Source organism: Haemaphysalis longicornis, unplaced genomic scaffold (genome assembly GCF_048455015.1).
Source record: "Haemaphysalis longicornis isolate Haplotype H1 unplaced genomic scaffold, Haemaphysalis longicornis Haplotype H1 scaffold_6, whole genome shotgun sequence".
Classification (NCBI taxonomy): Eukaryota; Metazoa; Arthropoda; class Arachnida; order Ixodida; family Ixodidae; genus Haemaphysalis; species Haemaphysalis longicornis.
In genome coordinates this window covers 61,729,108-61,751,432 of record NW_027526407.1, presented here as the reverse complement: position 1 = coordinate 61,751,432, position 22,325 = coordinate 61,729,108, and the positions used below count along the sequence as shown (strand labels likewise).

The 22,325-nt window shown below is 46.6% G+C and overlaps 2 protein-coding genes across 7 annotated transcripts in view; both read left to right on the top strand.

Annotated features, from left to right (window-relative positions):
* Positions 1 to 22,325, top strand: part of LOC144142801 (uncharacterized) — a gene marked incomplete in the record, with an annotated part of 266,299 nt that overhangs the window by 111,511 nt on the left and 132,463 nt on the right.
* LOC144142795 (uncharacterized) overlaps positions 1 to 22,325 on the top strand; it is a 66,629-nt gene that overhangs the window by 28,880 nt on the left and 15,424 nt on the right. For all 6 annotated transcript variants that reach the window (XM_077674530.1, XM_077674529.1, XM_077674528.1 and 3 more), the window contains 5 exons: positions 5,946 to 6,014; positions 9,228 to 9,287; positions 9,871 to 9,963; positions 15,374 to 15,505; positions 17,002 to 17,130. In XM_077674530.1, the coding sequence (XP_077530656.1) occupies positions 5,946 to 6,014; positions 9,228 to 9,287; positions 9,871 to 9,963; positions 15,374 to 15,505; positions 17,002 to 17,130 (483 nt within the window). The remainder of the gene's footprint in view (positions 1 to 5,945; positions 6,015 to 9,227; positions 9,288 to 9,870; positions 9,964 to 15,373; positions 15,506 to 17,001; positions 17,131 to 22,325) is intronic.

Sequence of the window (22,325 nt, the reverse complement as noted above, 5' to 3'; positions counted from 1 at the left end):
CATACGGCCCCCGGTAGGGGCGTATTAGGTAGGGTGATTACAGTAGTACTACAGTGGAATATTTTCAGAAACTGTTAGTTGTGTAATAAACGGCCACCGGATGGTGCCATGTGTACTGCAGCGCGCATGCCTGCTCAAGAGACCCCGTGACTCACCGCAGAGTGCGCGCACCGTCCTGCGCTTTTGTGGCTTTTGTTTTTTCGTTTGTACGGGCGTATTGTCTTACTCCCGCGCGCCGCGCGCTCGCGCGATTACGTTTCAATAAAGAAGATGGCAGCTTGACGGCCGCTCGTCGTTTCTTTCGGCTCCTCGCGAAGCTGCCGCATTCTGTGCTCTTCGCATTGTGGTCATGCTGCACACACCACAGAAACTAACAGGTTATGGGCCCAGGACGGTGCATCGACCATCATTGGCGAAGAACTGCAACGGACTGATTTGTGATGAGCTGCGAAAGTTTCGACCATGAAGAAGCGTGAACAGTCAAGCCACACCCATTTCTCTGCTTCACGTGCTACAGTCCACGGAAGAAGTTCCAGCGACAAGCGTGTGGGGTGGTGAAAGTGTCGGGACGAAGGGACTGACGAACGGTGTGTGCCTAATCACGAAGAGTGTGAAATAGGGCGTGTGGTTTTCGTTAGAAGGACGAAACGTCATACGACACCTGCTTCACTGCTGACGCCACTCGACCCGGTGCTTACACAAGGCGGCGGTCTCAGTAAGTGGCGGAACGACGCGGCTGCGGAGAAACGAAACTGTCGGGAAGAAGGGACTGACATTGTGTTGTGCCCTGCAGTTGTGGCGTGAAAAAGAAGAGTATTAGAAGTAAAGGTTGTGCGTCTGCCGAACTAGGGGAAGACCATTTCTGTTTGGCATTCAGTTCAACATCAAAATGGCAGCATCAGACGAGTTCAGGCTACCAAAGTTGGCGGCGGACAACTACCATACCTGGTCTATAAGAGCAAGAGCCGCTCTCGTGCAGAAGGGATGCTGGGACGCCATCGAACCCGGTTATTCTGAGGAAATGACGGATAAAGAGAAGAAGGTAGACAACAAAGCATTAACCTTTCTATTCCTCGTCGTTGAGGACAATTACCTGGATGACATCGGCGAAAGTAAAACTGCGAGAGAAGCGTGGACGACGCTTGAGGAGATGCACTCGAAGTTTGGACTTCTGCATATACTCCAGCTAATGCGCGATTTCTTCAACGTAAGGATGAAGAAAGAAGAGTCAATGCAGAGCTACCTGGGAAGACTCATGGAGCTGCACAGAAAACTGTCAAGTGCAGGACATGCATTTACCGACAGAGAAGTCGCCTTGGTGATGCTTATGGGGCTTCCAGCGTCGTACGAACCGCTCATTCTCAATTTGGAGCAGGACGAAGAGCAACTGAGCACGAAGGTAGTGAAGACGAGGCTGCTCATTGAAGAAAAAAGAAAGCTGCGTCGCAATGAAGAGAGCGTCGAAAACGACGACAGTAAGACTAGGGCGCTGGTCAGCAAAAGTTGTTCCACGTCCGACAGCAAGCAGCAAAACGACAAGATGATCTATCAGCCTGCTCATAAGAAAGACGACAAAATGCGCCAACGGACGTCAGGTGTCCAAAAGAAGGTGCGATGCTTTGCTTCTGGCAAGATCGGTCATATAGCGAGGGACTGCGACCAGTTTCCGGATGAAGAGAAGGACCAGCAAAAGAAGAGAAGTCTTCCACACGCAAAAATAGCAACGCATATGGCCTTATGTGCGAAGGACGAGGCAGCGTCACACCCTGGTGTATGGCACCTTGACAGCGGTGCTACTGATCACATGACATCCGAAAGGTCAAAGGTCACCGACTTCATGCCATGCGAATCAGCAGTGGAGACCGCAAATAGAGAGTCCATCAAAGTCGAAGGGAAAGGAAGAGTCGAGATTCAGCTGTCTGAGCAGTGCGGTGGGACAAACATCACGCTCGAAGATGTCCTGTATGTGCCTGCTTTGAACGGGAACCTCCTATCGGTTGGAAGGATTGAGGAGCGAGGGTTGCAAGTTACGTTCGCTGCCGGCAAAGCCTTCGTTTCCAAAGACAACGGAGAAGTAGTCCTTACTGCAACGAAGCAAGGGAGACTGTACACCGTGAAAGAAGCAGAGGTGTCGTCGAGGCTCGCCAAGACAAAAGACACATCTCTTTGGCATCGGCGGCTGGGCCATTTGCATCAGGATGCTGTTCGTGGCCTCTGCGGAACCGGCAAAGATAACATGGAGGATCATTGCGACGTTTGTCGCCTAGGAAAGCTGAGAAGAAAAAGCTTCCCGAAGGGAGAAGCAACTCGGGCAAAAGCGCCATTGGAGCTGATTCATTCAGATGTCGCCGGTAAAATCATGCCGACATCCAAGGGCGGCTCAAGTTATTTCGTAACCTTCACTGACGACTACTCACGGTACACCGTTGTGTATCCTAAGAAGGCGAAAAGCGAAGTGCTTCAGAGGTTCAAAGAGTACAGATGCATGGCGGAAAACTTTCACGACAGAAAAGTGAAGGTTTTACGTAGTGACAACGGGGGAGAGTACACCAGCACTGACTTCAAGGAGTACTTGACTGAGCATGGCATCAAGCACCAACTAACCATCCCTGGCACACCTGAGCAGAATGGAGTTGCTGAAAGGATGAACCAGACACTGCTAGACATGACAAGGTGCCTCCTCATTGAGTCAGGTGTCCCCAAGGAGCTTTGGGCTGACACCGTTGTCACTGCAAGCCGTATAAGAAACAAATGTCCATCCAAAGCGATTGAAGGAAAGTCGCCGGAAGCTTTGTGGACAGGGGGAGAAGTGAAGCTGGACGGCCTCAGGGTGTTTGGATGCAGAGCATGGAGCGTGCGAGGTAGACTGAAGAAAGAAGGAAGTGGGAAGTTGTCTCTTGATCAGACGGCTTATGCAGAGGATATTTTGGAGACGTTTGGCATGACAGATGCAAGACCAGCGCCATCTCCATTAGATCCGGGAAGCAAATACGAAAAAGGAGACAGCAGGAACCCGCCGAGAGAAGACCTAAAGTTTAGGTATAGGCAAGCAGTCGGTGCACTGCTTTACCTTGCTGGAGGCACAAGGCCGGACATCGCTTATGCCACTGCATACATGAGCCAGTTCAGCGAGCACCCAACAGAAGAACATTGGAGTGGCATAAAGCACATTCTTCGCTACATAAAGGGGACGAAGAGTTATGCGCTTGTTTTCAGGAAAGCTGGAACTTGCGTACAAGCCTTTTGTGACGCAGACTGGGCCAGCGATCGAACCGATCGGAAGTCATTCAGCGGATACGTGTTTACGGTGGCTGGTGCTGCTGTTTCCTGGAGCAGCAGAAAACAGCGGTGCACTGCATTGTCAACTGTTGAAGCTGAATACGTGGCCATGTGCCAAGCCACAGAAGAAGCGCTCTGGCTTCAACAATTCTTGGGGGAACTTTCCGCAAGCGAATTTGCGCAGGAACCGCAAATTTTGAAGGTGGACAATCAGGGCGCTATTCCTCTCGCTAAAAACCAAGTGACTTCGGAGCGAAGCAAGCAATTTGACCTCAAGTATTTCTTCCTGAGGGAAAAGATCGAAGAAGGAAGGCTGCAGCTGCAATACGTTGAGTCGTCAACGACCAGCGCGGATCTTTTCACGAAGCCGTTAAATGGAAAGAAGACACATGCGTATTGTGAGTGCTTGGGAGTGAAAAGTGTGTGCTGTGCACTTCGTTCTCCGTAAATCAGTGGCAGTTCATTGAGGGGGAGTGTTAGTTGTGTAATAAACGGCCACCGGATGGTGCCATGTGTACTGCAGCGCGCATGCCTGCTCAAGAGACCCCGTGACTCACCGCAGAGTGCGCGCACCGTCCTGCGCTTTTGTGGCTTTTGTTTTTTCGTTTGTACGGGCGTATTGTCTTACTCCCGCGCGCCGCGCGCTCGCGCGATTACGTTTCAATAAAGAAGATGGCAGCTTGACGGCCGCTCGTCGTTTCTTTCGGCTCCTCGCGAAGCTGCCGCATTCTGTGCTCTTCGCATTGTGGTCATGCTGCACACACCACAGAAACTAACAGAAACAAGGGTGGTTTGATATGTTTTAGGTAGGTTTAGGAACACGGTGCGTCATTGAAACACGAATAACTTTATTCATCGCACTGGAAGTTACTGGCTTGTACCTATCTCCTAATAGAATATTGCTTGCATGCCAAGTGAGTAACAAAACTGAAGCTATTACCACAAGTGTGCGTCACATGGTGGCACAACCCCCAAAACCAAAGCTTCTTTCTTAAAAGAAAGATTATGGAAGCGCATCGCATCTTCCAAAGCAACTTGAGTCAAAATCCAAAATCCAAACTGCTTCGACCGTGTCGAAATGGCGCAATCGGGTAGACGTCGGCTGCACAACGCGACAAGTTCGATTCCTAACACGCGAAGCGTTCCTTTCCTTTCGAGGTGTTTGATGTGTATTTGTGGAAGACCGTAGTTTGGTTTCATGCAGCTCGTATTGGGCTCAACAATGAAAGGCACCAGTAAGGCATAGAAAGTTTCGCGTTAAAAAAACATTGGTCTTGCTGCCTCCAGCCGAACACTTGCTTTCCGCTAGCCCGGTGCGCATGGCCACTGAGAGACAGAGAGAGAGAGCAAGTACGCGCGAGAGAAAAAGACATAAAAAAATTACGCCCACCTCCCCTCGCGGGAACCCTGGTGTGATGCGACGCTGAGGGGGGTTCAAGCGCAAGCGGAGAGCAACCGTCGACCGAAAGGCCGCCGGAGAGCGGCACACCGGTTATTTGGGCAGCGCTCCCGAAGGAGAGCAGACCGCGGACAGAGAGAGTACTGCACATGCGCAGCACCACGCGCAGCGCCGCCCACCGACGGAGTGAGAGCGCGCTGGGCCGCACACGCTCTCACCTGCACACGCGCCGGCGCCAGTTCGTCTGCCGCGGCTATGACGCAACACAATCCAACACAATCCACTTTAATCCAAGCCAAGCCAAGCCAAGCCAAGCCAATCCAATCCAATCCAATTCCCCTCGCGAGAGAGTGTTCGCTATCGGGGAGGAGAGCGGGAGTGTGGCTGCGGACAACGGACGCACGCGGACAACAACGGACGCACGCAGGAAGGACAGGGCCGCCGACAAGAGATGCTCTGAGCGTCGCATCTAAAAGATAGAGAGAATGAACGTTTATTCAGTGATGAAGAGATCGGCTTGGATTGAAACTTCGGCTAAGCTGACAGTGTCCAAGGGGCTCTGAGCGGGTTAAGGCTCGACAGCACTTCAAAACTGGTCTTCTGAGCAATAGCTCATGAAGGTGCCCCCTAATCTCAGTTGTTGAAAGGTGGCTGCCGGGATTGACAATGAGAACTGATCGCTTCCGCCTACCCAGCATTCCGTGTTATCTGCATTGTCCCCAATGCAGATAGCGGGATAAGGATCAAGTGTGTAAAAGCGGGCAAAAAGGGAAGATATTAAGACGTTTGGAGCACGCGTAAATTACTCCGTGCTTTGGAGGTGCACATTTGTGTGCGCGTTTGTACTGGTTGTCGCAATAGTCGTAAAGGCGGCGTGATGTTTTCGTGAAACGTAAAATGCTACATACTCTCACGCTGCTCTCCGGAACCGCTGAGATTCTCCTCTGCATGTGCGTAGTAAATACTTGTTCTCAAAGAGAACTCTGATGGCTAAAAGAACGTCCAGCGCACTCTTTCCACAGGTATTAAAGACAGCATGAGGGGAGAAACAATTGAAGGTTAGCTTTTCATCCTTCTTACTGAAACCACCCACCAAGAACAAAAAAGTAGATGTCATTAGGACCAAGTGCATAAACCGAATGTTTCGCTTTTTTACCCTCTAAATTCTCTTTCCTTACTAAAACATGTGTCATTTGGTACAAAGAATATTCATTGCTAGTTTGAAACTTTGAAGATCTTATAGTATTAAAATTCTATTCTTTTTCAGACCCACTTCAAGTTGAGCCACCCAGAACTATTTAAACGTGGCCGACAGCATCGACCATCTGAAGTGCAGGTGAGTTTTTTATCGCTACCGTCCAAGCGGCCACCGCTCAGTCTCGGAAAATATTTTGAGTCAGTAATTTCATCGGCGCAGTTGCCACCGTTCAAGACATAAATTGGGAAAGTGTAAAATCTTCCAGCATACTGAGATCATCAACTAGCAGTAAATTAATTAAAGCGGAAACCGTACAGCGCGGTCACGCCTGAAGCCGAGCTTTTTGCCCTTCAAAAGAGGAGAACATAACCGATTTCCCTTGCGGATTCACACTGGGAGGAGCAGGGAAAACTTTATTCCAGAGCATGTAAGCGCAAAAGGCGCTGGGTGGGAATGGCTCCGTCTTCAGAAAATTCCATGAGCTGTCTTGGACTTGTGGAACCTGGTAAAGAGGAAAAGCTGATCCTCCGAGGCGGTGCTGGACAGCGACATCTCCGATCACTCGCTAGGGGAAAGGGTAAGGTTATTAGGCGAGAAAATGAGGAACGGTGAGAAAGCTACGAAACACAAAAATTCGAGCTTGTAAGAGCAGTATACAAACACCCACAACGTGTTAAAAAAAATAGCATGTTGGAGCCTACGTTAAAGAAATCATACGTAGTAATACATGAGGTGTACAGATTTCGTAGGTGTTCTGTCAACCAGCGAAGAAATATTGCCAATTCATTTCTGTATTGCCGATTCAGCAAAAAATTTCCTTTTCGGTCATGAACCGAACACTATACAGCTTAAGTCATTTGTTGATGCACTTATTTGTTGATTGCTAGTGCTCCTACTACGGCAACGTTTAAATTGAAACTTTATTTTAGTAATCAAACGAAAGGTGACGAAGGCCACATTGCCACGGCCTGGTATGTACCCTTGGAATCGTATTATTTACTCAGTGCCTTGCAAGATATAACAGTGCCTTCCAAAATAAATTTTATATCTTCGCTCCAGAAAGGGTTAGGATGTCAGAAATATTCGGCCAACCTCAAGGTTCCTAGCCATATGTCACGGTGAGTTTTAAGTTTTTAACTCAGAAGCACCACGTTCGGGAACCACTTAAACTTCATTAAACATCCTGGCGGGCTAGTTGGTCTGACATAATGGAAATAAACTTACTGTTAGGTTTCCATTCTTGGAGCCCCTTTAGGTAGATAGGCAGTGAGGATTTCTGTGAGGTATTTATATTCTGTGCATACATTCTCTATACAAATTTATATCCTGTGCTTCCCCAATATGTTGAAGAATGGTTCAATTTTAGTTGTGTTTCTTTCTTCTCTTGCATTCAAACAAACCACATTTTCTGGTCGTATCCCTTTTTTTTTTCTTAACGCAATTCTTGGTGGGGCTGTTGCTAGGGCTCAGTGTATTGTATAGCATCAAATGTTTGGTATTCCATCTTCTGGGACACCAAAAAATGGCCGTGTGATTGGCGCCAACACTTCTGCATTAAACAAAACTTGAGAACCATATGCTTTTGTGGAACACTTCTGATGTTAGGTTCTTCATTGTTCCCATACATAGTACACAAGTTAGCCACGATGAATGCTATTTAAACGGCTGCCATGGGTGCGCAGACCGGGCCAAAGTAGGTCGTGTATAGCTTACCGCATAATATGATGGCAATAGTTGGCCGTTCATCTTACGGCTAATGGCATGTGCGTACGAATTCTTATTTAAGGTCATTCATTAAACTTCGTAGCAAGCAACACTGTTCGTTGTGCGGAGTGCGATCTCGGAGACCGTTAAGGCGTTCGAAATCCTGCTAATTTTTCTGAAGCGTCTCTTATGATTGAAGCTATTGAAGAGCTCGCGTCAGAAAACCACCGTATGCGAATACGTTTTCATCCAGTTTTCCAACTGCGCAATCTAGTATTAGAACAGACAAACTACTGTTCTTCAAACGAAGCTTTTTCAGCGTTTTTTCCTGGTCTTGCAGTTGATTGGAAAAGGTTTTTCTAAACAGATGTGGGTGAGCCAATGGAAGTTTAGGCGGAAAATACCCTCTTCCTAAATTTTACTTTAGTGTTGACAGATGATAAAGCAAGAACATTTCAGAAAGCGGCACAAAATCGCATTTTTTGGTGGTCATCCTCTAAGTAGCCTCCATTCAAGTTTTCCAGTTTCAGTTTTTTACCCCCAATGGTAAGGATTAATGCCGATTGTAAAGAAAGAGCCCTAGCGGAAGACAGTTCTAGTTGCTACGACTGATTAAAAATCATGTTGAGAACGCCTTCTCCTTGGCGAGCAGCCTGCTTTCATTCTCCACAAAAGCGTTCTTTGATCTCTGGTTAAAATCAGAAAACTCTTAACGCATTCCACTGAGAGTCATTACGAATAGGTTCCAATCCACAGTTTCGACATCAATTTAAAGTATTTTCACAAGATGTGCGGGTATTGGAGCATCAGTTCACGTATTAGGACAGCTGGTACCTTGTGGTTTGAGTGATAGCCGTACTGTCTAATTCTAAAACTGCCCAGGAAACCCATCTGAATACCTTAGCAACATTACTCCTCGAAATGTTTTAAACCTTAAGCAAAGTGTTCGATTAGAAGCAACGGTAAGCTTCTGCCTCAGGAATTAAATGTCGAATCACCAACGTACACATTCTGAGAATGCTGAAAGGATTGAATGAAGAAAACATTTTTCAGTGCAACCGACTGTTCGGTGCTTTTAAAGTTAAACTCAGTTCAACCCAATGTGGAATTTCCTTAAACTTCGGAGCTGTGGTTGTGTTAAGTCGGCTCGAACGTAAACGGGCGCTCACCCGAGACGGCAGCGCAGTCATCGCACAAGTTGTGGGGTTCGTATAAAGAAGTCGGCAAGTAAACATCAGTGGCGCGAGGCTCCCTCCATACTTTCTCCCATAGCGAGAAGGAGAGGAACCCACACCTGTGACACAACTGTGCCGTCTCTTTGTGGGTCGGGGAAGCGTTGTCGAAGCGATTTCCAGGCACACAGACACCACCGGCGGGTCCGGGAACCTGCTCCTACCCCTAAGTGTTGCACCACGTACACAATACGAACGAAAAGCTTCAATACAACTCCCATTTTAAAATTACCGTCCTTTAACAGTAACGCGTACATTTTCCCAATGAATTAAAGGCAGTCATTATCTTATCGTTGCTTGGAAGACCCCGTGTCCACTTACATGCCATTGGGAGATCGGAGTAATCTCTTCGTGTTTTTTTAATATGAAAGTTGACGTGAAAACATTTCTCGTGTGCCTCAATTTGTCTTTACAGCAGAGAAACGGAGTTGCACCCGTCCTTGGATCTCAAAGCCGGCAGCAGGCAGTCCAAAACGTAAGTATTCTCCCATGAGTCCTCTCTGTTGTTCTGACATTATAAAAAGTTGTTTTTAGAGTGTTGTTTTGTCGCAACAAACAATATAAAAATCAAAGCTGGACTGGCTCGACTTTTTCTCACTGTAACGCTGCTGTTCCCTTTCTTATTTCATACTCGGCTCTGTTACGAACGAAAACATGTTATTCGGACTTAAATAAAAGGTGTATCTAAAAAACAGCTTGAAAGTATCAGGTACAATTCTAGATATCACTTACAATAATTTTAAAATTGTAAAGCGCGATGGTGAAATTATGGTGCATGGAGTGTTTTTTTTTCTACCCGGCTTTATTGACAGTTTACCTGCTTCAAGAATATGAAAATAACATAATTCACAAAGGAGTCTTTCTCTTAACCACCTCGTTTGAACCATGCCATTACTCACATTACACGTTAAATTTCAATATATAATTTGGGCAGACATGTGATGCAATCATCGCCCTAATAAATATATTACCTGCACTAACAGCTCGTACATGTGCTGAAACATATGGTCATTGGAAGGCCGGATTTCTGCAGAAATCGCTTCTTTTACTTTTTCCAGCTGAAAGAGGAGCCTGTAAATAAAGAACTGCTAAGATCCGCGATTGCTCCTCCAGAAGCCGTTACAACTCAACAGCCCTCAGACTGTGAAATGGTGAGTCCTTCCACGATTCGTTGTAACGCAGGGATTGTCCACTCACTGAGCACCGTTCGCAACAGGCAGTTGAGGGCCCGTGATGCTGTTCATTAGGATTAAAATATCAATCTAGAGTTTCCACGGACCACTATTCATGACTATGTAAAATTATATATTAGCCAAGTCATAATAAAATATCTTTGAACGCAGGGTTTGAAACTTTCATATAGCGTTTGCGATGGGGCAATTTTGTAAGGGACAGTCGTTATAGATTAGATATAAAAGAGTGGTAGCTGTGGCAGCTGCCTTATGTGCTAACTATTTATAGTAGTCTCAGTATTGCTGCGCTACAAATACCAATTGCCCGGAGGGGTGTGCACGAAAAAGGCCGCTAGTTTAACCGAGCGGCGTGACTGGGCTTAGAAGAAGAAGAGGTGTTTCCCCAGGGTTGGTTTCGGTGTTCCGTACGGGCTCGCCAATAAACCGGGCTTCGTTAATAGGAAGCTCAGCCTTCCACTGCGATAATATGCAGTGAAAATGCTGCAATCACCGTGAAATGATCTGAAGGATATAAGCAATACTCAAAGTATTATACGCCTACGACAACAGAAAATGCTTGCCTTTTGCCGCACACGAAAGAAACCTGCAACAAAAGCGAAAGGGGAATTGTACATTTGCTGGCAGATGTGCTAACCATTTTCCTCAGGGCAAGGAAAAACGTAATCCCCCATACTGCAAGTATAACACATTGTTGGATGTTGTTGAAACCGGTGCAAACACGTGCGTTCTTGTTATTCAAACACCCTAATTTAACAGCGCCAAGAAATGACTGGAAATCAAAATGTGGTGTCACGTGGAGTGCGAACTTGACTAAACCGCGCGCTTAGCAACAACAACAAAATTTGTGGAATGAGGCTTTATGTATATCGGTTGGCTAAATACACATAATAACGTCTTTTCTTACCGAAAACACCGGCATACGTGCCTGAAACGCAGGACAGCTTCTTTCGCGATAGTACTGTCTATTGCAAATCAGAACAATTTGCACTGGTTTGCCGTGCTCTACAGACCACTTGGGATCTTCTACAGGCAAGACACGTCCCCAGAGCAGGACATGGCATTTTACATCAATACTATTGTTAACAAAACCAGGTTGGTGGCCCGTGGGTAGTTTCAGTATTTTTACCTTTGCGGTTCACCAAACTGTTGGTTAAGAAACGCAGGTACTATTAGCAAGCTAAAGCCTGATAACAATGAGTGAGTAGGCAGAACACCGTATTAAGAACGGGTTACCATGGACAGCGTGTTACGAATTTGTTCACTTTGCCCACATTGTACGGAAGATGAGCCTAAGACAATTGTGGTTGTTTTGGGAGTGAATGTTTTTCATTTACAGACAAGTGAATCAAATGACCCCCTGCGCTTGCCGCTTCGAATTCAGAACATGCCTCACAAAGCGCTGCATCTATTGCCCAGCACTGAGTCATTGTATTAAGGCGGCATCCTTAGATGCTGCGTGGTACACAAAAAGTGACATTGGCCATCCGTCAGTACGACTGGTACTAAAATGGCTGCCGCTGTAAAGAGAAATAAATAACACTTGCTTTTCTGTAAGAGTTGCATACGGGTCGCAAGAGCAGCAGCCAAGTGCGCTAACCGCTGAGCTAACCGAGCACACTGTCAGAATATATTAAGGATCTGCCTCATGCCTGCCCTATGGCAGGTGAACGTGTCTGCATGTGAGCAGAAGAGGTTTACGTGAAGGAGAGTTTTGAATGTGGGGACGCCGTTCCTAAATCGTGGCTAGCCTACTAGTCGGAGTAATTCGCCTCAGAGGATGAAGAAATGAAAGCAAAGAAACAGACGAAAGTACAAAGAAGCTCTGAGGAAATACTTGATAATTGCAAAGCTTTCGCCTTTAAAGCATGAAATGAGTTTTAAGTAACCGAGGAATTTACTTCACTGCTTCCGCAGCAGGCCGTGCGTGTAAGCCCCCATCCTAGGTGCAGTACGTCCTGTGTTGGAGGGGCCGACGGGAAAAAAATCTGTGCATTGTTACTGTTCATGATGAACTGCATGTGTGGGTTGTTGCACATAGAAAATCTGCACGAAGCCATTCCAGCTTCTCAGTACCACGGTTGTGTCCATAACAGCCAAACCAAATTCAGAATGAACAAAACTTGTGTTTTGTTTTCATGGCCCCTTGAAAGGACCATGAAGAGGAAGTACTAATTTTACGTCCCCCTTTCAGTCGATATTTGTGCGAGAAAAAAAGGAACGCTGGGCGTTCACTGAAGTTGATAGACCCTGTCTGAAATGCGGAACGCGCGACTATCCCCTTCCATGTAAGATGGCAGACTTTTTGCCGCTCAAAACCTTGGACAGTTCCTAAGCATCGGATTAGCTCTGTCAGCAACCGCTCCTTCGGGGACGCCGGCGGACCTCTCTTGGACTTCCGAAATGAGCTCCACATTTTCATTCGATAGGGCGCCCAAGTACCCTATTGCTGAATGCCTTCTGCTAAGATTGTGAAATAAGCGCATGAATGTACCAAGTAGCATGAAGTGTAGAATAATCTGTGCGGCGACGCTCTTGTCGGCTGCAAAGCTCTTAATCACCCACGTATCGGTTTCAGTAGTTTCCCGCGCTTAGCCGAGTTTCTCAGGGGGGTAACCTTGAGACACATCCACGTGTGGTGATCACTTGCTTTTGAAGTGCTTTGGCCTTGAACGGCCCGTCCACGCTGTGTCGCGTTCATTCTCTCATTTGCTTGTGCTCTTATTGCATCACAAATGTATGGAACATGTCGGCAACAGTTTTCGCCGTTGATTCGCGGATTCAGCACGACAGTAGAACATGACCAGAATGATTTCGTGCGTACAGAGGTGATGTACAGATCACCCGGCAGCGATGTTATCTCGGGTCTCACGGCGTTAGGGCATATGGCTGTTGAATTTTCGGGTTAATGCCCCGTAGAGGTGGCGGCGCTCAAGCACGGATTTCAGGGTCTTCCGGGTCCCGGCGTGTTGGACGCGGCCTGCGGATTTTACTCCCAGACGGCTTGCTACAAGCGCTGAGTTGGGGGCTTCTGAAGCGAGAACAAAACAACGTTCTCAGCGGCAGCTGTAATAACGAAAACGGACATTTGTTTGGCGCTAGAAAGCCCATTTAAACAATAACCTCAATACAGGCACTGATAGGAGCAATGAAGTATGGCTTAAAATGATCCTATTCCCTTAGTTAGGGCTCACGTGTTACATAGGCTGGATACGGGCACAAAGAAAAATAGGCATTTTGCCTGAAGTTGCGGTATCCCAAGGTAACTAACATTGTTATAGGTGTGCTAATTGTAGAGGCTCCCGATTTTTTAACAACGTAACGGGAGCGACGACCGATCGGCGTATGAGCACCTTATCATGGTACCCAGTGGCGAAATAGGCAAGAGTACGTGCATGCGCATAAAGCCGTATCCTGTCTGAGAATCGTGTGATACGCTGTTTCCTCTCGAGAGCAATGTGTCCCGTGCCATGGTATCTGCATAACTTTGACTACTAGAAACCCGTGTTATATTTGAAGCACATGCACATCTACAATGCTCGTTTGATGTTTTCCCTAATCGCTTGCCCGCAACTTCTATCAGGACCGTGTACGCTGCTTGCTTACTTTTGGCACATAGCAAATGGGTTTTACCAAAGCGAAAAGCGGGGGTTGTGTTGCTCTAAGGACAGCAACTTATCAGACAACACTAATACTGCACACTGTTCTATGTGCGTGTGCTTACTTTCGCCTATTTCGCCACTGGACACCGTCATAAGGCACTGACCTGTCGATAGGCCGTCGCTCCCGTGATATCGTTGAAACATTGGAAGGATGTACAATTAGCCTTCAAGTGATACCGCCAAATTGAACTACAGGTCCCATTTCAATTTCCCAGTGATGTTTCTTGGCGGCGGCTTAGGTCGACGTCCGCCAATCGCACTGACAAGATTGAGGGACGTCATAGAAAGATCGCCGAGATGTGGCTGGAGACTCGCCACTGCTTAACACGTATTGTTGTATACCTCACTTGTTTCTTTGAAGTTTGGGATAAAATTGGTGCCAGAGTTAGCGGGCAAAGCAGCCTTTTTCATGATCCAAAGTTGTGTGTTGTCGTCATGGCCCCTTTAAAGCGCTGTTAACGCCTCTTTACAACACTAACCTAAACCGCCAGTTCAAACACTATCGGTCCACACACGTTGCGAACACCCGCCTTAAATAACCTGTGCGGTGTGGGTCAAACCTAATCATCCGACTAAAAATTGCACTACCAATTATTTATCATGCCCAAATCCCTAAAACAATCTGTAAAATGATATTTTTATAGCATACCCTTGTAAGCTTCACCTTGGTCCATTGGCGTTAGCAAAAAAATACTAAGAAGGAAACTCCTCTGGCGCGAAAATCCCGGCGCGACGTTCGTGCAGCTACGTTAGGTGGGGCCAAGCCTCGCCTGCCTATGGCGTCATCGCACGCGCCGGCAGTGCTAGACGTTGTAGAACACTCAGCCAAGCGTTCGCGACCTGACCTAACGCGTGCTCGTCTCCTCACCAGTACACGTGCGTTCACGCCTGAAATGGGAAGGATGAAACAGCTCGCGCCACAGTCGCCGAGTTCGCGAAACCGATTGCCGCTGGTTCTAGCACGTGCAAATGCGGTCCTCATTAGATGAGATGTGCAAGCCTGAGGACAAAACGATTGGGCCTGCAAGTCATGAAAAACTTTCAGCAGGAACTTCAGAAATCCGTGTGAGGTGCAACAGCCGGGTCTGTGAAGAAGGGAGAACCTGTGAGAAGCCTGTGAACTGTGAACTGCGAAGGGAGAAGTCTGTGAACCGCGGCACAAAGACCGTCGCTCCGCTACTCGAAAACGGATGCAACGACTCCGGTTCGAACCCGAATATCACGCCGGTGAAGCGGCGGTGAAATGTGTGTTAGTTTCAGAAAATCCAGAGTTAAGAGCTCGCGTGCATTGTACATACTTTAAGGAACAAGTGTCCATTGCTATTTGGGGACCAACGACAACACGCAGAAACCTTTACCTAGTCTTAAAGTACAACCACGCAGAAAACTTAGCCGAGTCTCCACGGATCAACTTTCCCGTACCAACAATATTCTAAATGGGCCGCCAGCTCTGCTGTTTCTCCAGCCTTACACCACTAATGCAAGCGGCGCCATCTTTTCATTTACTCATCGCCCTTCGAGCATGTACTGTCTGGACAGCCATTTTACGTCGGTCTGACAGATTGTGCTGCATACACGTTCTTCTGTTAAAGAATGTCCCTATGTGCAAACATCACAGATAGTAAACTAGGATTTCTCGTAAGAGATGCCAGATTGGTTGTTGTTATGGCAGCATCTAACTTCTCGCTCATGCACTTTTGTTTGAACAGGAACAATACAAAAACACCCCGCCTTGTCTACAGAAGTGTGAAAAATGGTTCAAAGAACAGATTTTAACGTACTATTACGAGAATATAAAGGATTTCTCACCCTCTGAAGTCGAAGGAGTGATTAATTCTCAGGTAAGTAGGCTCTTTGTTGTCAAAGCCAGTAGCACAAAATACCAGATGGCAAGAAAAAGAGCTTGTGTAAATACCCGTTTTAACAAAATATAAGGTGAGCTGTGACACTTCAGTCGCAGTACAACCAACCCGAGTTGTACAAATTCCCATGGCTGAATGGTCTCAATCGCAAAGTATTTGTTAGATACCAAGAAATTTTTATTTGCTTAATATCAGCCATGCTGAAAATCCCCTTGAAAATATCTTGAAAATCCTCGCACGCTTTTTGGCGTCGCCCTTTTGAGGTGTGTACAATTAAAAAAAAGTAATGGTACTGCATTCTGCCGCACATGGGTAATGGGGGGCCCAGAGGTTCTACATGGCCTACAAATTGGTTTAATACTTGAACGCCACATTCTCTTCTGATTTTTTTCGGTAGATAAGCCAGAATCGCGAATCAAAATCCTTTTTCTCAATGCAACAAAACCGCAAAACATTGCCTAAAGGTAATTCTCACTAAAACTAGATGTGTACAGAACAACCATGTTGACAGTTTTATTCGCCGTTTAATGAAATGCCCTTGTAGCTGTTGGCTGCTTTGCTGCTCCAAACTAAACAGTAACAGGCCGGATCTGCGCTGCAATGATGGGCCTTTTCCAGGAGGGGGTTGAAAACGTCTGGCTTCTCGGAAAAGGAAGAGGATTGAAGGACAAAATTCATTGTGCCTGGCTGCAAAAAAAAGCCACCTAGAATTGTTTTTGCCGCAAATTATGCTCCAATTAGGACTACCAAGCTTCGAAGTTCAGTCTCTACGCAATGACCAAAACAAAAACATTCAGAAGTTTAAACAAACTGTCTACACTACATTCCAAAGTTCATTTTGTTTCGAACTAATTGTCATTATTCTTTGTTTTAACACGACAGTGTTTCATTCCCGAATACACAAACATTTGAGTGACGTCATATCCGTAACGGAAGCGACGCCAGTAAAACGAAGCAAACGGCCTGTAAAGGGTGCAACCCTTCACACAGGGTGTTCTTGCGGGGAATCAACCTTTAGAACCAAACAGTATGTTAGGCTTAGGGTTGTTCGTTTTCGGGTTTTTATATTTTATGACGAAATTGTTTTATGGCGGGATACACCAAAATTTAACTGACGTCATATCAGTCACAAAAATGACGCCAGTACACCTTTGCCAGAAGCAACCCGCTAGCAGGACTTCGCTCGCGAAGCATCCCACAAGACAGCCGCCGACCCGCAAATCATGCTCAGCTGCAGATTTCGCTGCACTTTTCACGTTCGGGTTTTACCGATTCCTATGACAGAGAAATCAACCACAATTTTTTACTTCTTTTCTAATTTTGCGTTTCAATTACTGATACGGAGGTTCGCCTTCCTCCGGCTGGCACGAAATCAAGCATGCCACTGTTTCCATTTATCTGGAAAATCTCTCCCGTGTGGTGACGACCCCCACTCAGTGATAATTAACGTATTTGTGTCTTTTCCACCTACGCAGGGACATTTGGACGCATGTCCTACGGTGTCGTCTATGTTCAAGGAGTGGTACGGGAAAGCTTACCCTAAGTATGAAGAACATAAAAACTACAAGTGTTCCGGATGCATCAAACGTCGCGTAAGTTTTGAGGTGAGTGCGACTGTAACAACAGTGCAAAGGCTTTTTGTTCGGTGCAAACCACACTCAAATATCTACCATTTTGGCATCGTGGGTTTGACGCTCATAATTATTTGAACGTTCAAACGGTGGTTATGGAACCTACAAAGTTTGGCCGTCTAATGGGTTAAACGACGCCGACAAATGCGAGTGACATTGTGGAAAGTTGGCGTCCATCTGTGAATATTTCGCTGCACTTAATATTAAAGCGCGTCATATGGCCACGACACTTATGGGAGAGAACAGCTGCCGTAGTGGACAATTCTGACGGGGCAAAACAGTCTGTGGTGGTTTAGATTTGTGAGAGTCATGCTGGAAGAAACGAACGTACTTATAGCCGTAACAATCAGTCTTTCCACCGTCTTAGTTTTTCTTGAAAAGCATGGTATCGCGTCTCCGGAAGGCCCTCTGCTATTTTAAGGAAACCGAACCCACAGCAATTTTTTCAGTTTTCTTTAAATCCTAATTGCTTTCAGAAGGTAGTAGTCAACAAGCACATCAAGCGCTTAGAAGAGGGTGTCGGAAAACCCTACGATAAAAAATTACCCTCTCCTAATAAAGAAAGTTGAGGGAAGTGCGAACGCAAAAAATGGGGTAAACCATCGCTCAAAAAGCGTGTTAGTACCGGCTGAAAAAGTTTTAGTGCTAGCAAGTCCAAGCGATCGTCAAACCCTAAAGACCCGTAGTCACAAATGAAGGACGAACCGATGCGACAATTCTTCCGCGAACCAAGAAAACGCATCTACGAGCGATCAAAATGTATACCGGTACGTGGTTGATAATATCGGATAAAGATGTGCTAATGTGCTCCTTCTGCATCATCAATGCATGCATTGTCTCATCTAAAACAGTTCTTTTTTCGCGATTTTGATGTAACCGTTTTGACACAATGGAGGCCCGCTTTCGCGCACGCGCGTTTGTCCAGGGATCTATCGGAACTTTTCAATAGACCAACCGGTCTATGGGAAAATGCATTAGATTTTTGACAGAAAGCCACCATTCCGAGTAACAAAATTTTCGCTTTAAAACAATTACTGCTGAAGGCTCATCAAAAAATGTGTAAATTTGGCAAAAATATTTTTCGCTCTACGCTAAAGATCCACAGGTGGCCAAATTAATTCGTAGCCCTCCACTACGGCACCCCAAATCGCCTGTGGAGCATCGGCTTGTTAAACCTAATAAAAAATTAAATCAATCACTAATCCAAAGTACGTTCTCGTCGGAGGCTCATCTTGGGTGATTTATTACTGTGCCGCAAATTGACAGTTTCTAGACACAAGCACACCTAAACCAACAAGATCTCCACAATTTTTATCGGTCGCGTTGCAAGGTTACAGAAGGAGGTCCCAACGTCAATTACTGCTCTGGAGCTGGATGAATGAGATACTTTAAGGGTCCCAGTCCCTCTAAGGAATTGGAGATGAACAAGTTTTAATTATTAACTTTTTCTTCATGTTGATTGATTGGAGGGTTTAACGCGCCGACGCAACGCAGGCGATGAGGCGCGCCGTAGTGGACGGCTCCGGATTAATTTTGGCCACCTGGGGATCTCTAACGTGCCTCGAAATCTCGTACACACGGGCGTTTTTGCTTTTCGCCTCCACCAGAAAAGCGGCCGCCGCGGCCGGGAATTGAACCCGCGACTTCATTCTCAGCCGCGCAACACCTTATCCACTGAGCCACCGGCGGGTCCTTTTTCTTCATGTTACGCGCCACTCACGCCGATTGCTTGAGATGCATATTTAAACATGTTCACTCTGTATAAAAGCGTTTATAAACTCACAAAACATTCGAAGTACGGCGGGGCTGCCGTAGATGGTAAAGTAGAGAAACACATCAACATTTCCTAGTGAAGTGTCATCGAACCTCTACAAAACCGATTAGTTTCACGCACAATTTTATGTTTTTTGTAAAATAATTACATGCTGAGTCACTGGACTCTAGTATTTAAATTACCCTTAAATTACCCACTATTGATATCAGCTTGCGAATAGGTGACTGAAATGATTCAATATGCGGTGTTTGAAAAGACAATAAAGACAACGCGAACTCTTGTTCCTTTGAAAGAACTAGCCTTCGATTACTCGCTAAACCAAAGAAGGCCCTAAAGTACTATGTTGATTTCCTATAAGAGCGAAAAATCTTCGAATTCGAGGCTTCATGGTGCCTGCTTTGACCAAAGTGAGGAATTACCGAAAACGGACCAACTTGTTTGAAACTCCCCGCTACCATTCAGGGTGTGCGATGACACGGACTGACTGGCATTACAAAACACGCACAATATTAAAAAGAAAAAGGTGTTTTTGTTCCGCGTTTTAGACTACCATGCTATGCTACGGAAATATCTTTCAAGCAGGCGGCCCGGTGCATCTGCATATTATCTGCCTGACGCCTCCGTGGGGCCTGTGTCCGATGGTGGCGCCTGTCCGCTGGTGTCATGAGAGCCATATGAGTGTGTCCCTTCTAAAGAAGTAGTGCATTAGAGAGATCTTTGGCCGTATCGATGTACCCCTTCTTCCCCCTGTGCTTCAAGGCCGTCCTTGTCTCCGACGCGTAAGGAGCAAATGCACGCGCAGCGATGGAGCATGGCCTCGCACCTACTATTCAAAACTAGTCTGTTGCTCACGTTCAGCGGAAGACAGTGTGTGCCGCATAGTTGCCAACCAATTTCCTTATAAAGTGTTTATAGTAGCAGCGTTGAACGTTGAGCTAGTTGGTACATGTTAGAACGAAATAGCACTCGTGCGCGTCTGTTCTTTGGTCTGCCCAGTTTATGTTTTTGCGCTGTTTTCTTCCCACTATAGTACTTGGGGCCTGGAAATTACTCCACTCCGCTTGGTAGATGAGACCAAAATGCTGAAATGTACCTATTAAAAACTGGACGCCGCTCACGCACACTGGCTCAAAAAATAGTCTTTCTCCCGCACTCACTCGCCCTAACTGTGACCACTCGGTGTCAGCACTTGCACTCACCCGCGCTCACACCCGTCCCTCGCACCAAGCACTCGCTCTCACTCGCGCTCACACTCCCCACTGGCACTCACACGCGCTCACGTTCACCACTCGCTCTCACCACTCGCCCTCACTCGCGCTCACGCTGACAACTCGCATTCGCCTCTCACATTCCTTCGCACTCGCGATCACAGCCATCAGTGATACTTGTTTGCGTTCCCGCTAATGAGAATTTCAACTTCGCTTTGTTTGCAAATCGCATGAATCATTCCGCTTTTTATATCTTCAATGCGACCACATTGACAGTGATACCAAAATGATACAAATACGTGAGGCGAGAAAAATAATTTCGGTGTTTTTTGCGAGCGTAGTTTGGCATTGGCTATGAGGCATGCAGTAGTGAAGACTAAAAATTAATTTCGAGCACCTTCGAATGAAGGCGCTTTTAACAGCGAAGCCGTTTAGCAAGTCGTTATTTGGTGTCTGCGCTTAAAAATACCAAGGAAAGGCCCAGCGCACGTGAGCGCTTGCTCGCAGTGACCGCGCGGCAGGTAAAATAAATTAGAAAATGCTGAGCACACGTGTGGCTTCCCTCGCGGCGACCGCACCGCGTCCCCGGCGGACGTTTGTAAAGCCAAGCATACCCCTTTTGGGAAATTGGCCAAGATTGGCCAAAAAAGAAAACTCCAGTGTTCGCCGTTATCGTGACCACACTTGTTAGGAACGAGAAGAGCACGTCATAGCGTACGTTCATCTAAGGTGATGACCAAGTATTATCACTTCCAAAAATTCAAGGAAACACACTTATAGCAACAATGATGGAGTAAAGGTCGCTGCAGCCATTAAGAAGGAGCAAATTGGCTGCAATTGTGAAATTAAACTGTCGTGATGGTCGTGAATGTTGCGTACCGTTTCGCTGTCTTCATGTCTTACGCGTTAGTGTGACCTTCCTTCATTGTTTTTTTTTTTTAAAGAAGGCTAGAAAAGGAAGGAGGGGTGGTCGCACAGAAAGCCGAGGGGGAAGCTTTGTCCAGCATTTACAGTATGGGCGAACTCCTAAATGAACCGCTGGTCTTCTCTAGCGGTCAACATGCGCCAGCGCGGCGGCATCGCCTCCCGGACTCTAGGCGTCTGGTGCGGGTAATTACAATGTTTCTGAGCCACAGGAGTAAAAAAAAATGTCGGAAACGTTCTTTGGGGTTTGAAAAATTACATATTAAAGTGTTATTGGTTGCTGTAGCGACTTCTCATGCGATGGAAAGAGCCTTCTATTTTGAGTGAGGCTCATTGACGCCGGAAACCGTTCGCCTATTTTGCACAAGCTCTATCTAATAGAGCGAACGCGGGTTTTCTTCGGCGCGTATCGTCGCGTCGGATCTCGTGGAGGCGCCGTCGTGGCCACAGTAACATTTACTTGAATTCCCCCGCTTCGGCTAGCTTCCTAAATTAATGCCGCCAATGATTTCTCAACTTTATTATACTGAGGGGGGACGACGTGCAGTGATCGTGCTCTTTTTTGGAATGTGTGGCCGAGTCGCCAACAGCAACGCACAAAAAACGTGAAGGGGAGACAGCAGGCGCCTCCACCGCGCTGCAGAGGTGAAACAAATCATGAACGCGAAGTGGTGGTGAATTTCCTCGTGACGGAGGGATAGATTCGCGGTTACTGGAAGTATTGAGGAAAACTTTGGACTGAATTGTAGTTGGGGCATTGGTCATAAAAGTACCGCGCTTTTAAAAATTCAAGACATTTTAAAAATACTGCTTTATTGTTGAATTTGAGGCTGCGACACACTAATTTTTGAACTTTTGCTGTGTGATCCTGTTGCATATTTTTGCAGATATTGACAAAAAAACAGCGCGCAGACGAAAAAGAGTCCGACTTCCAGAAATATACATGAATTCCATTCCCATTCCAGTCCGGCCCAATGGCATGTGTCTATAGACGACGGTGCCGTCAAACCACAGGAGCGGGCGCCTAATCGTTGCTCACTAAAAAGCCAGGCGACTCGTTTTGCGTAGTGGGAGCAGCTGCGACGGTCAGCGAGGTCTCGAGTCGCGGGAAGTTAGCCAATCAGTGGCCCATGACGCCCACCTCGCACGCAAATGAGCAGCACCTTTCGCTTGAAGCAGAATTTCAATAAATTGTTTCCGGTTCACAGGCACACATGCGAGTTTTGAAGTCAGGCCGACAGCTGCGGAAAACGAACTTCTCA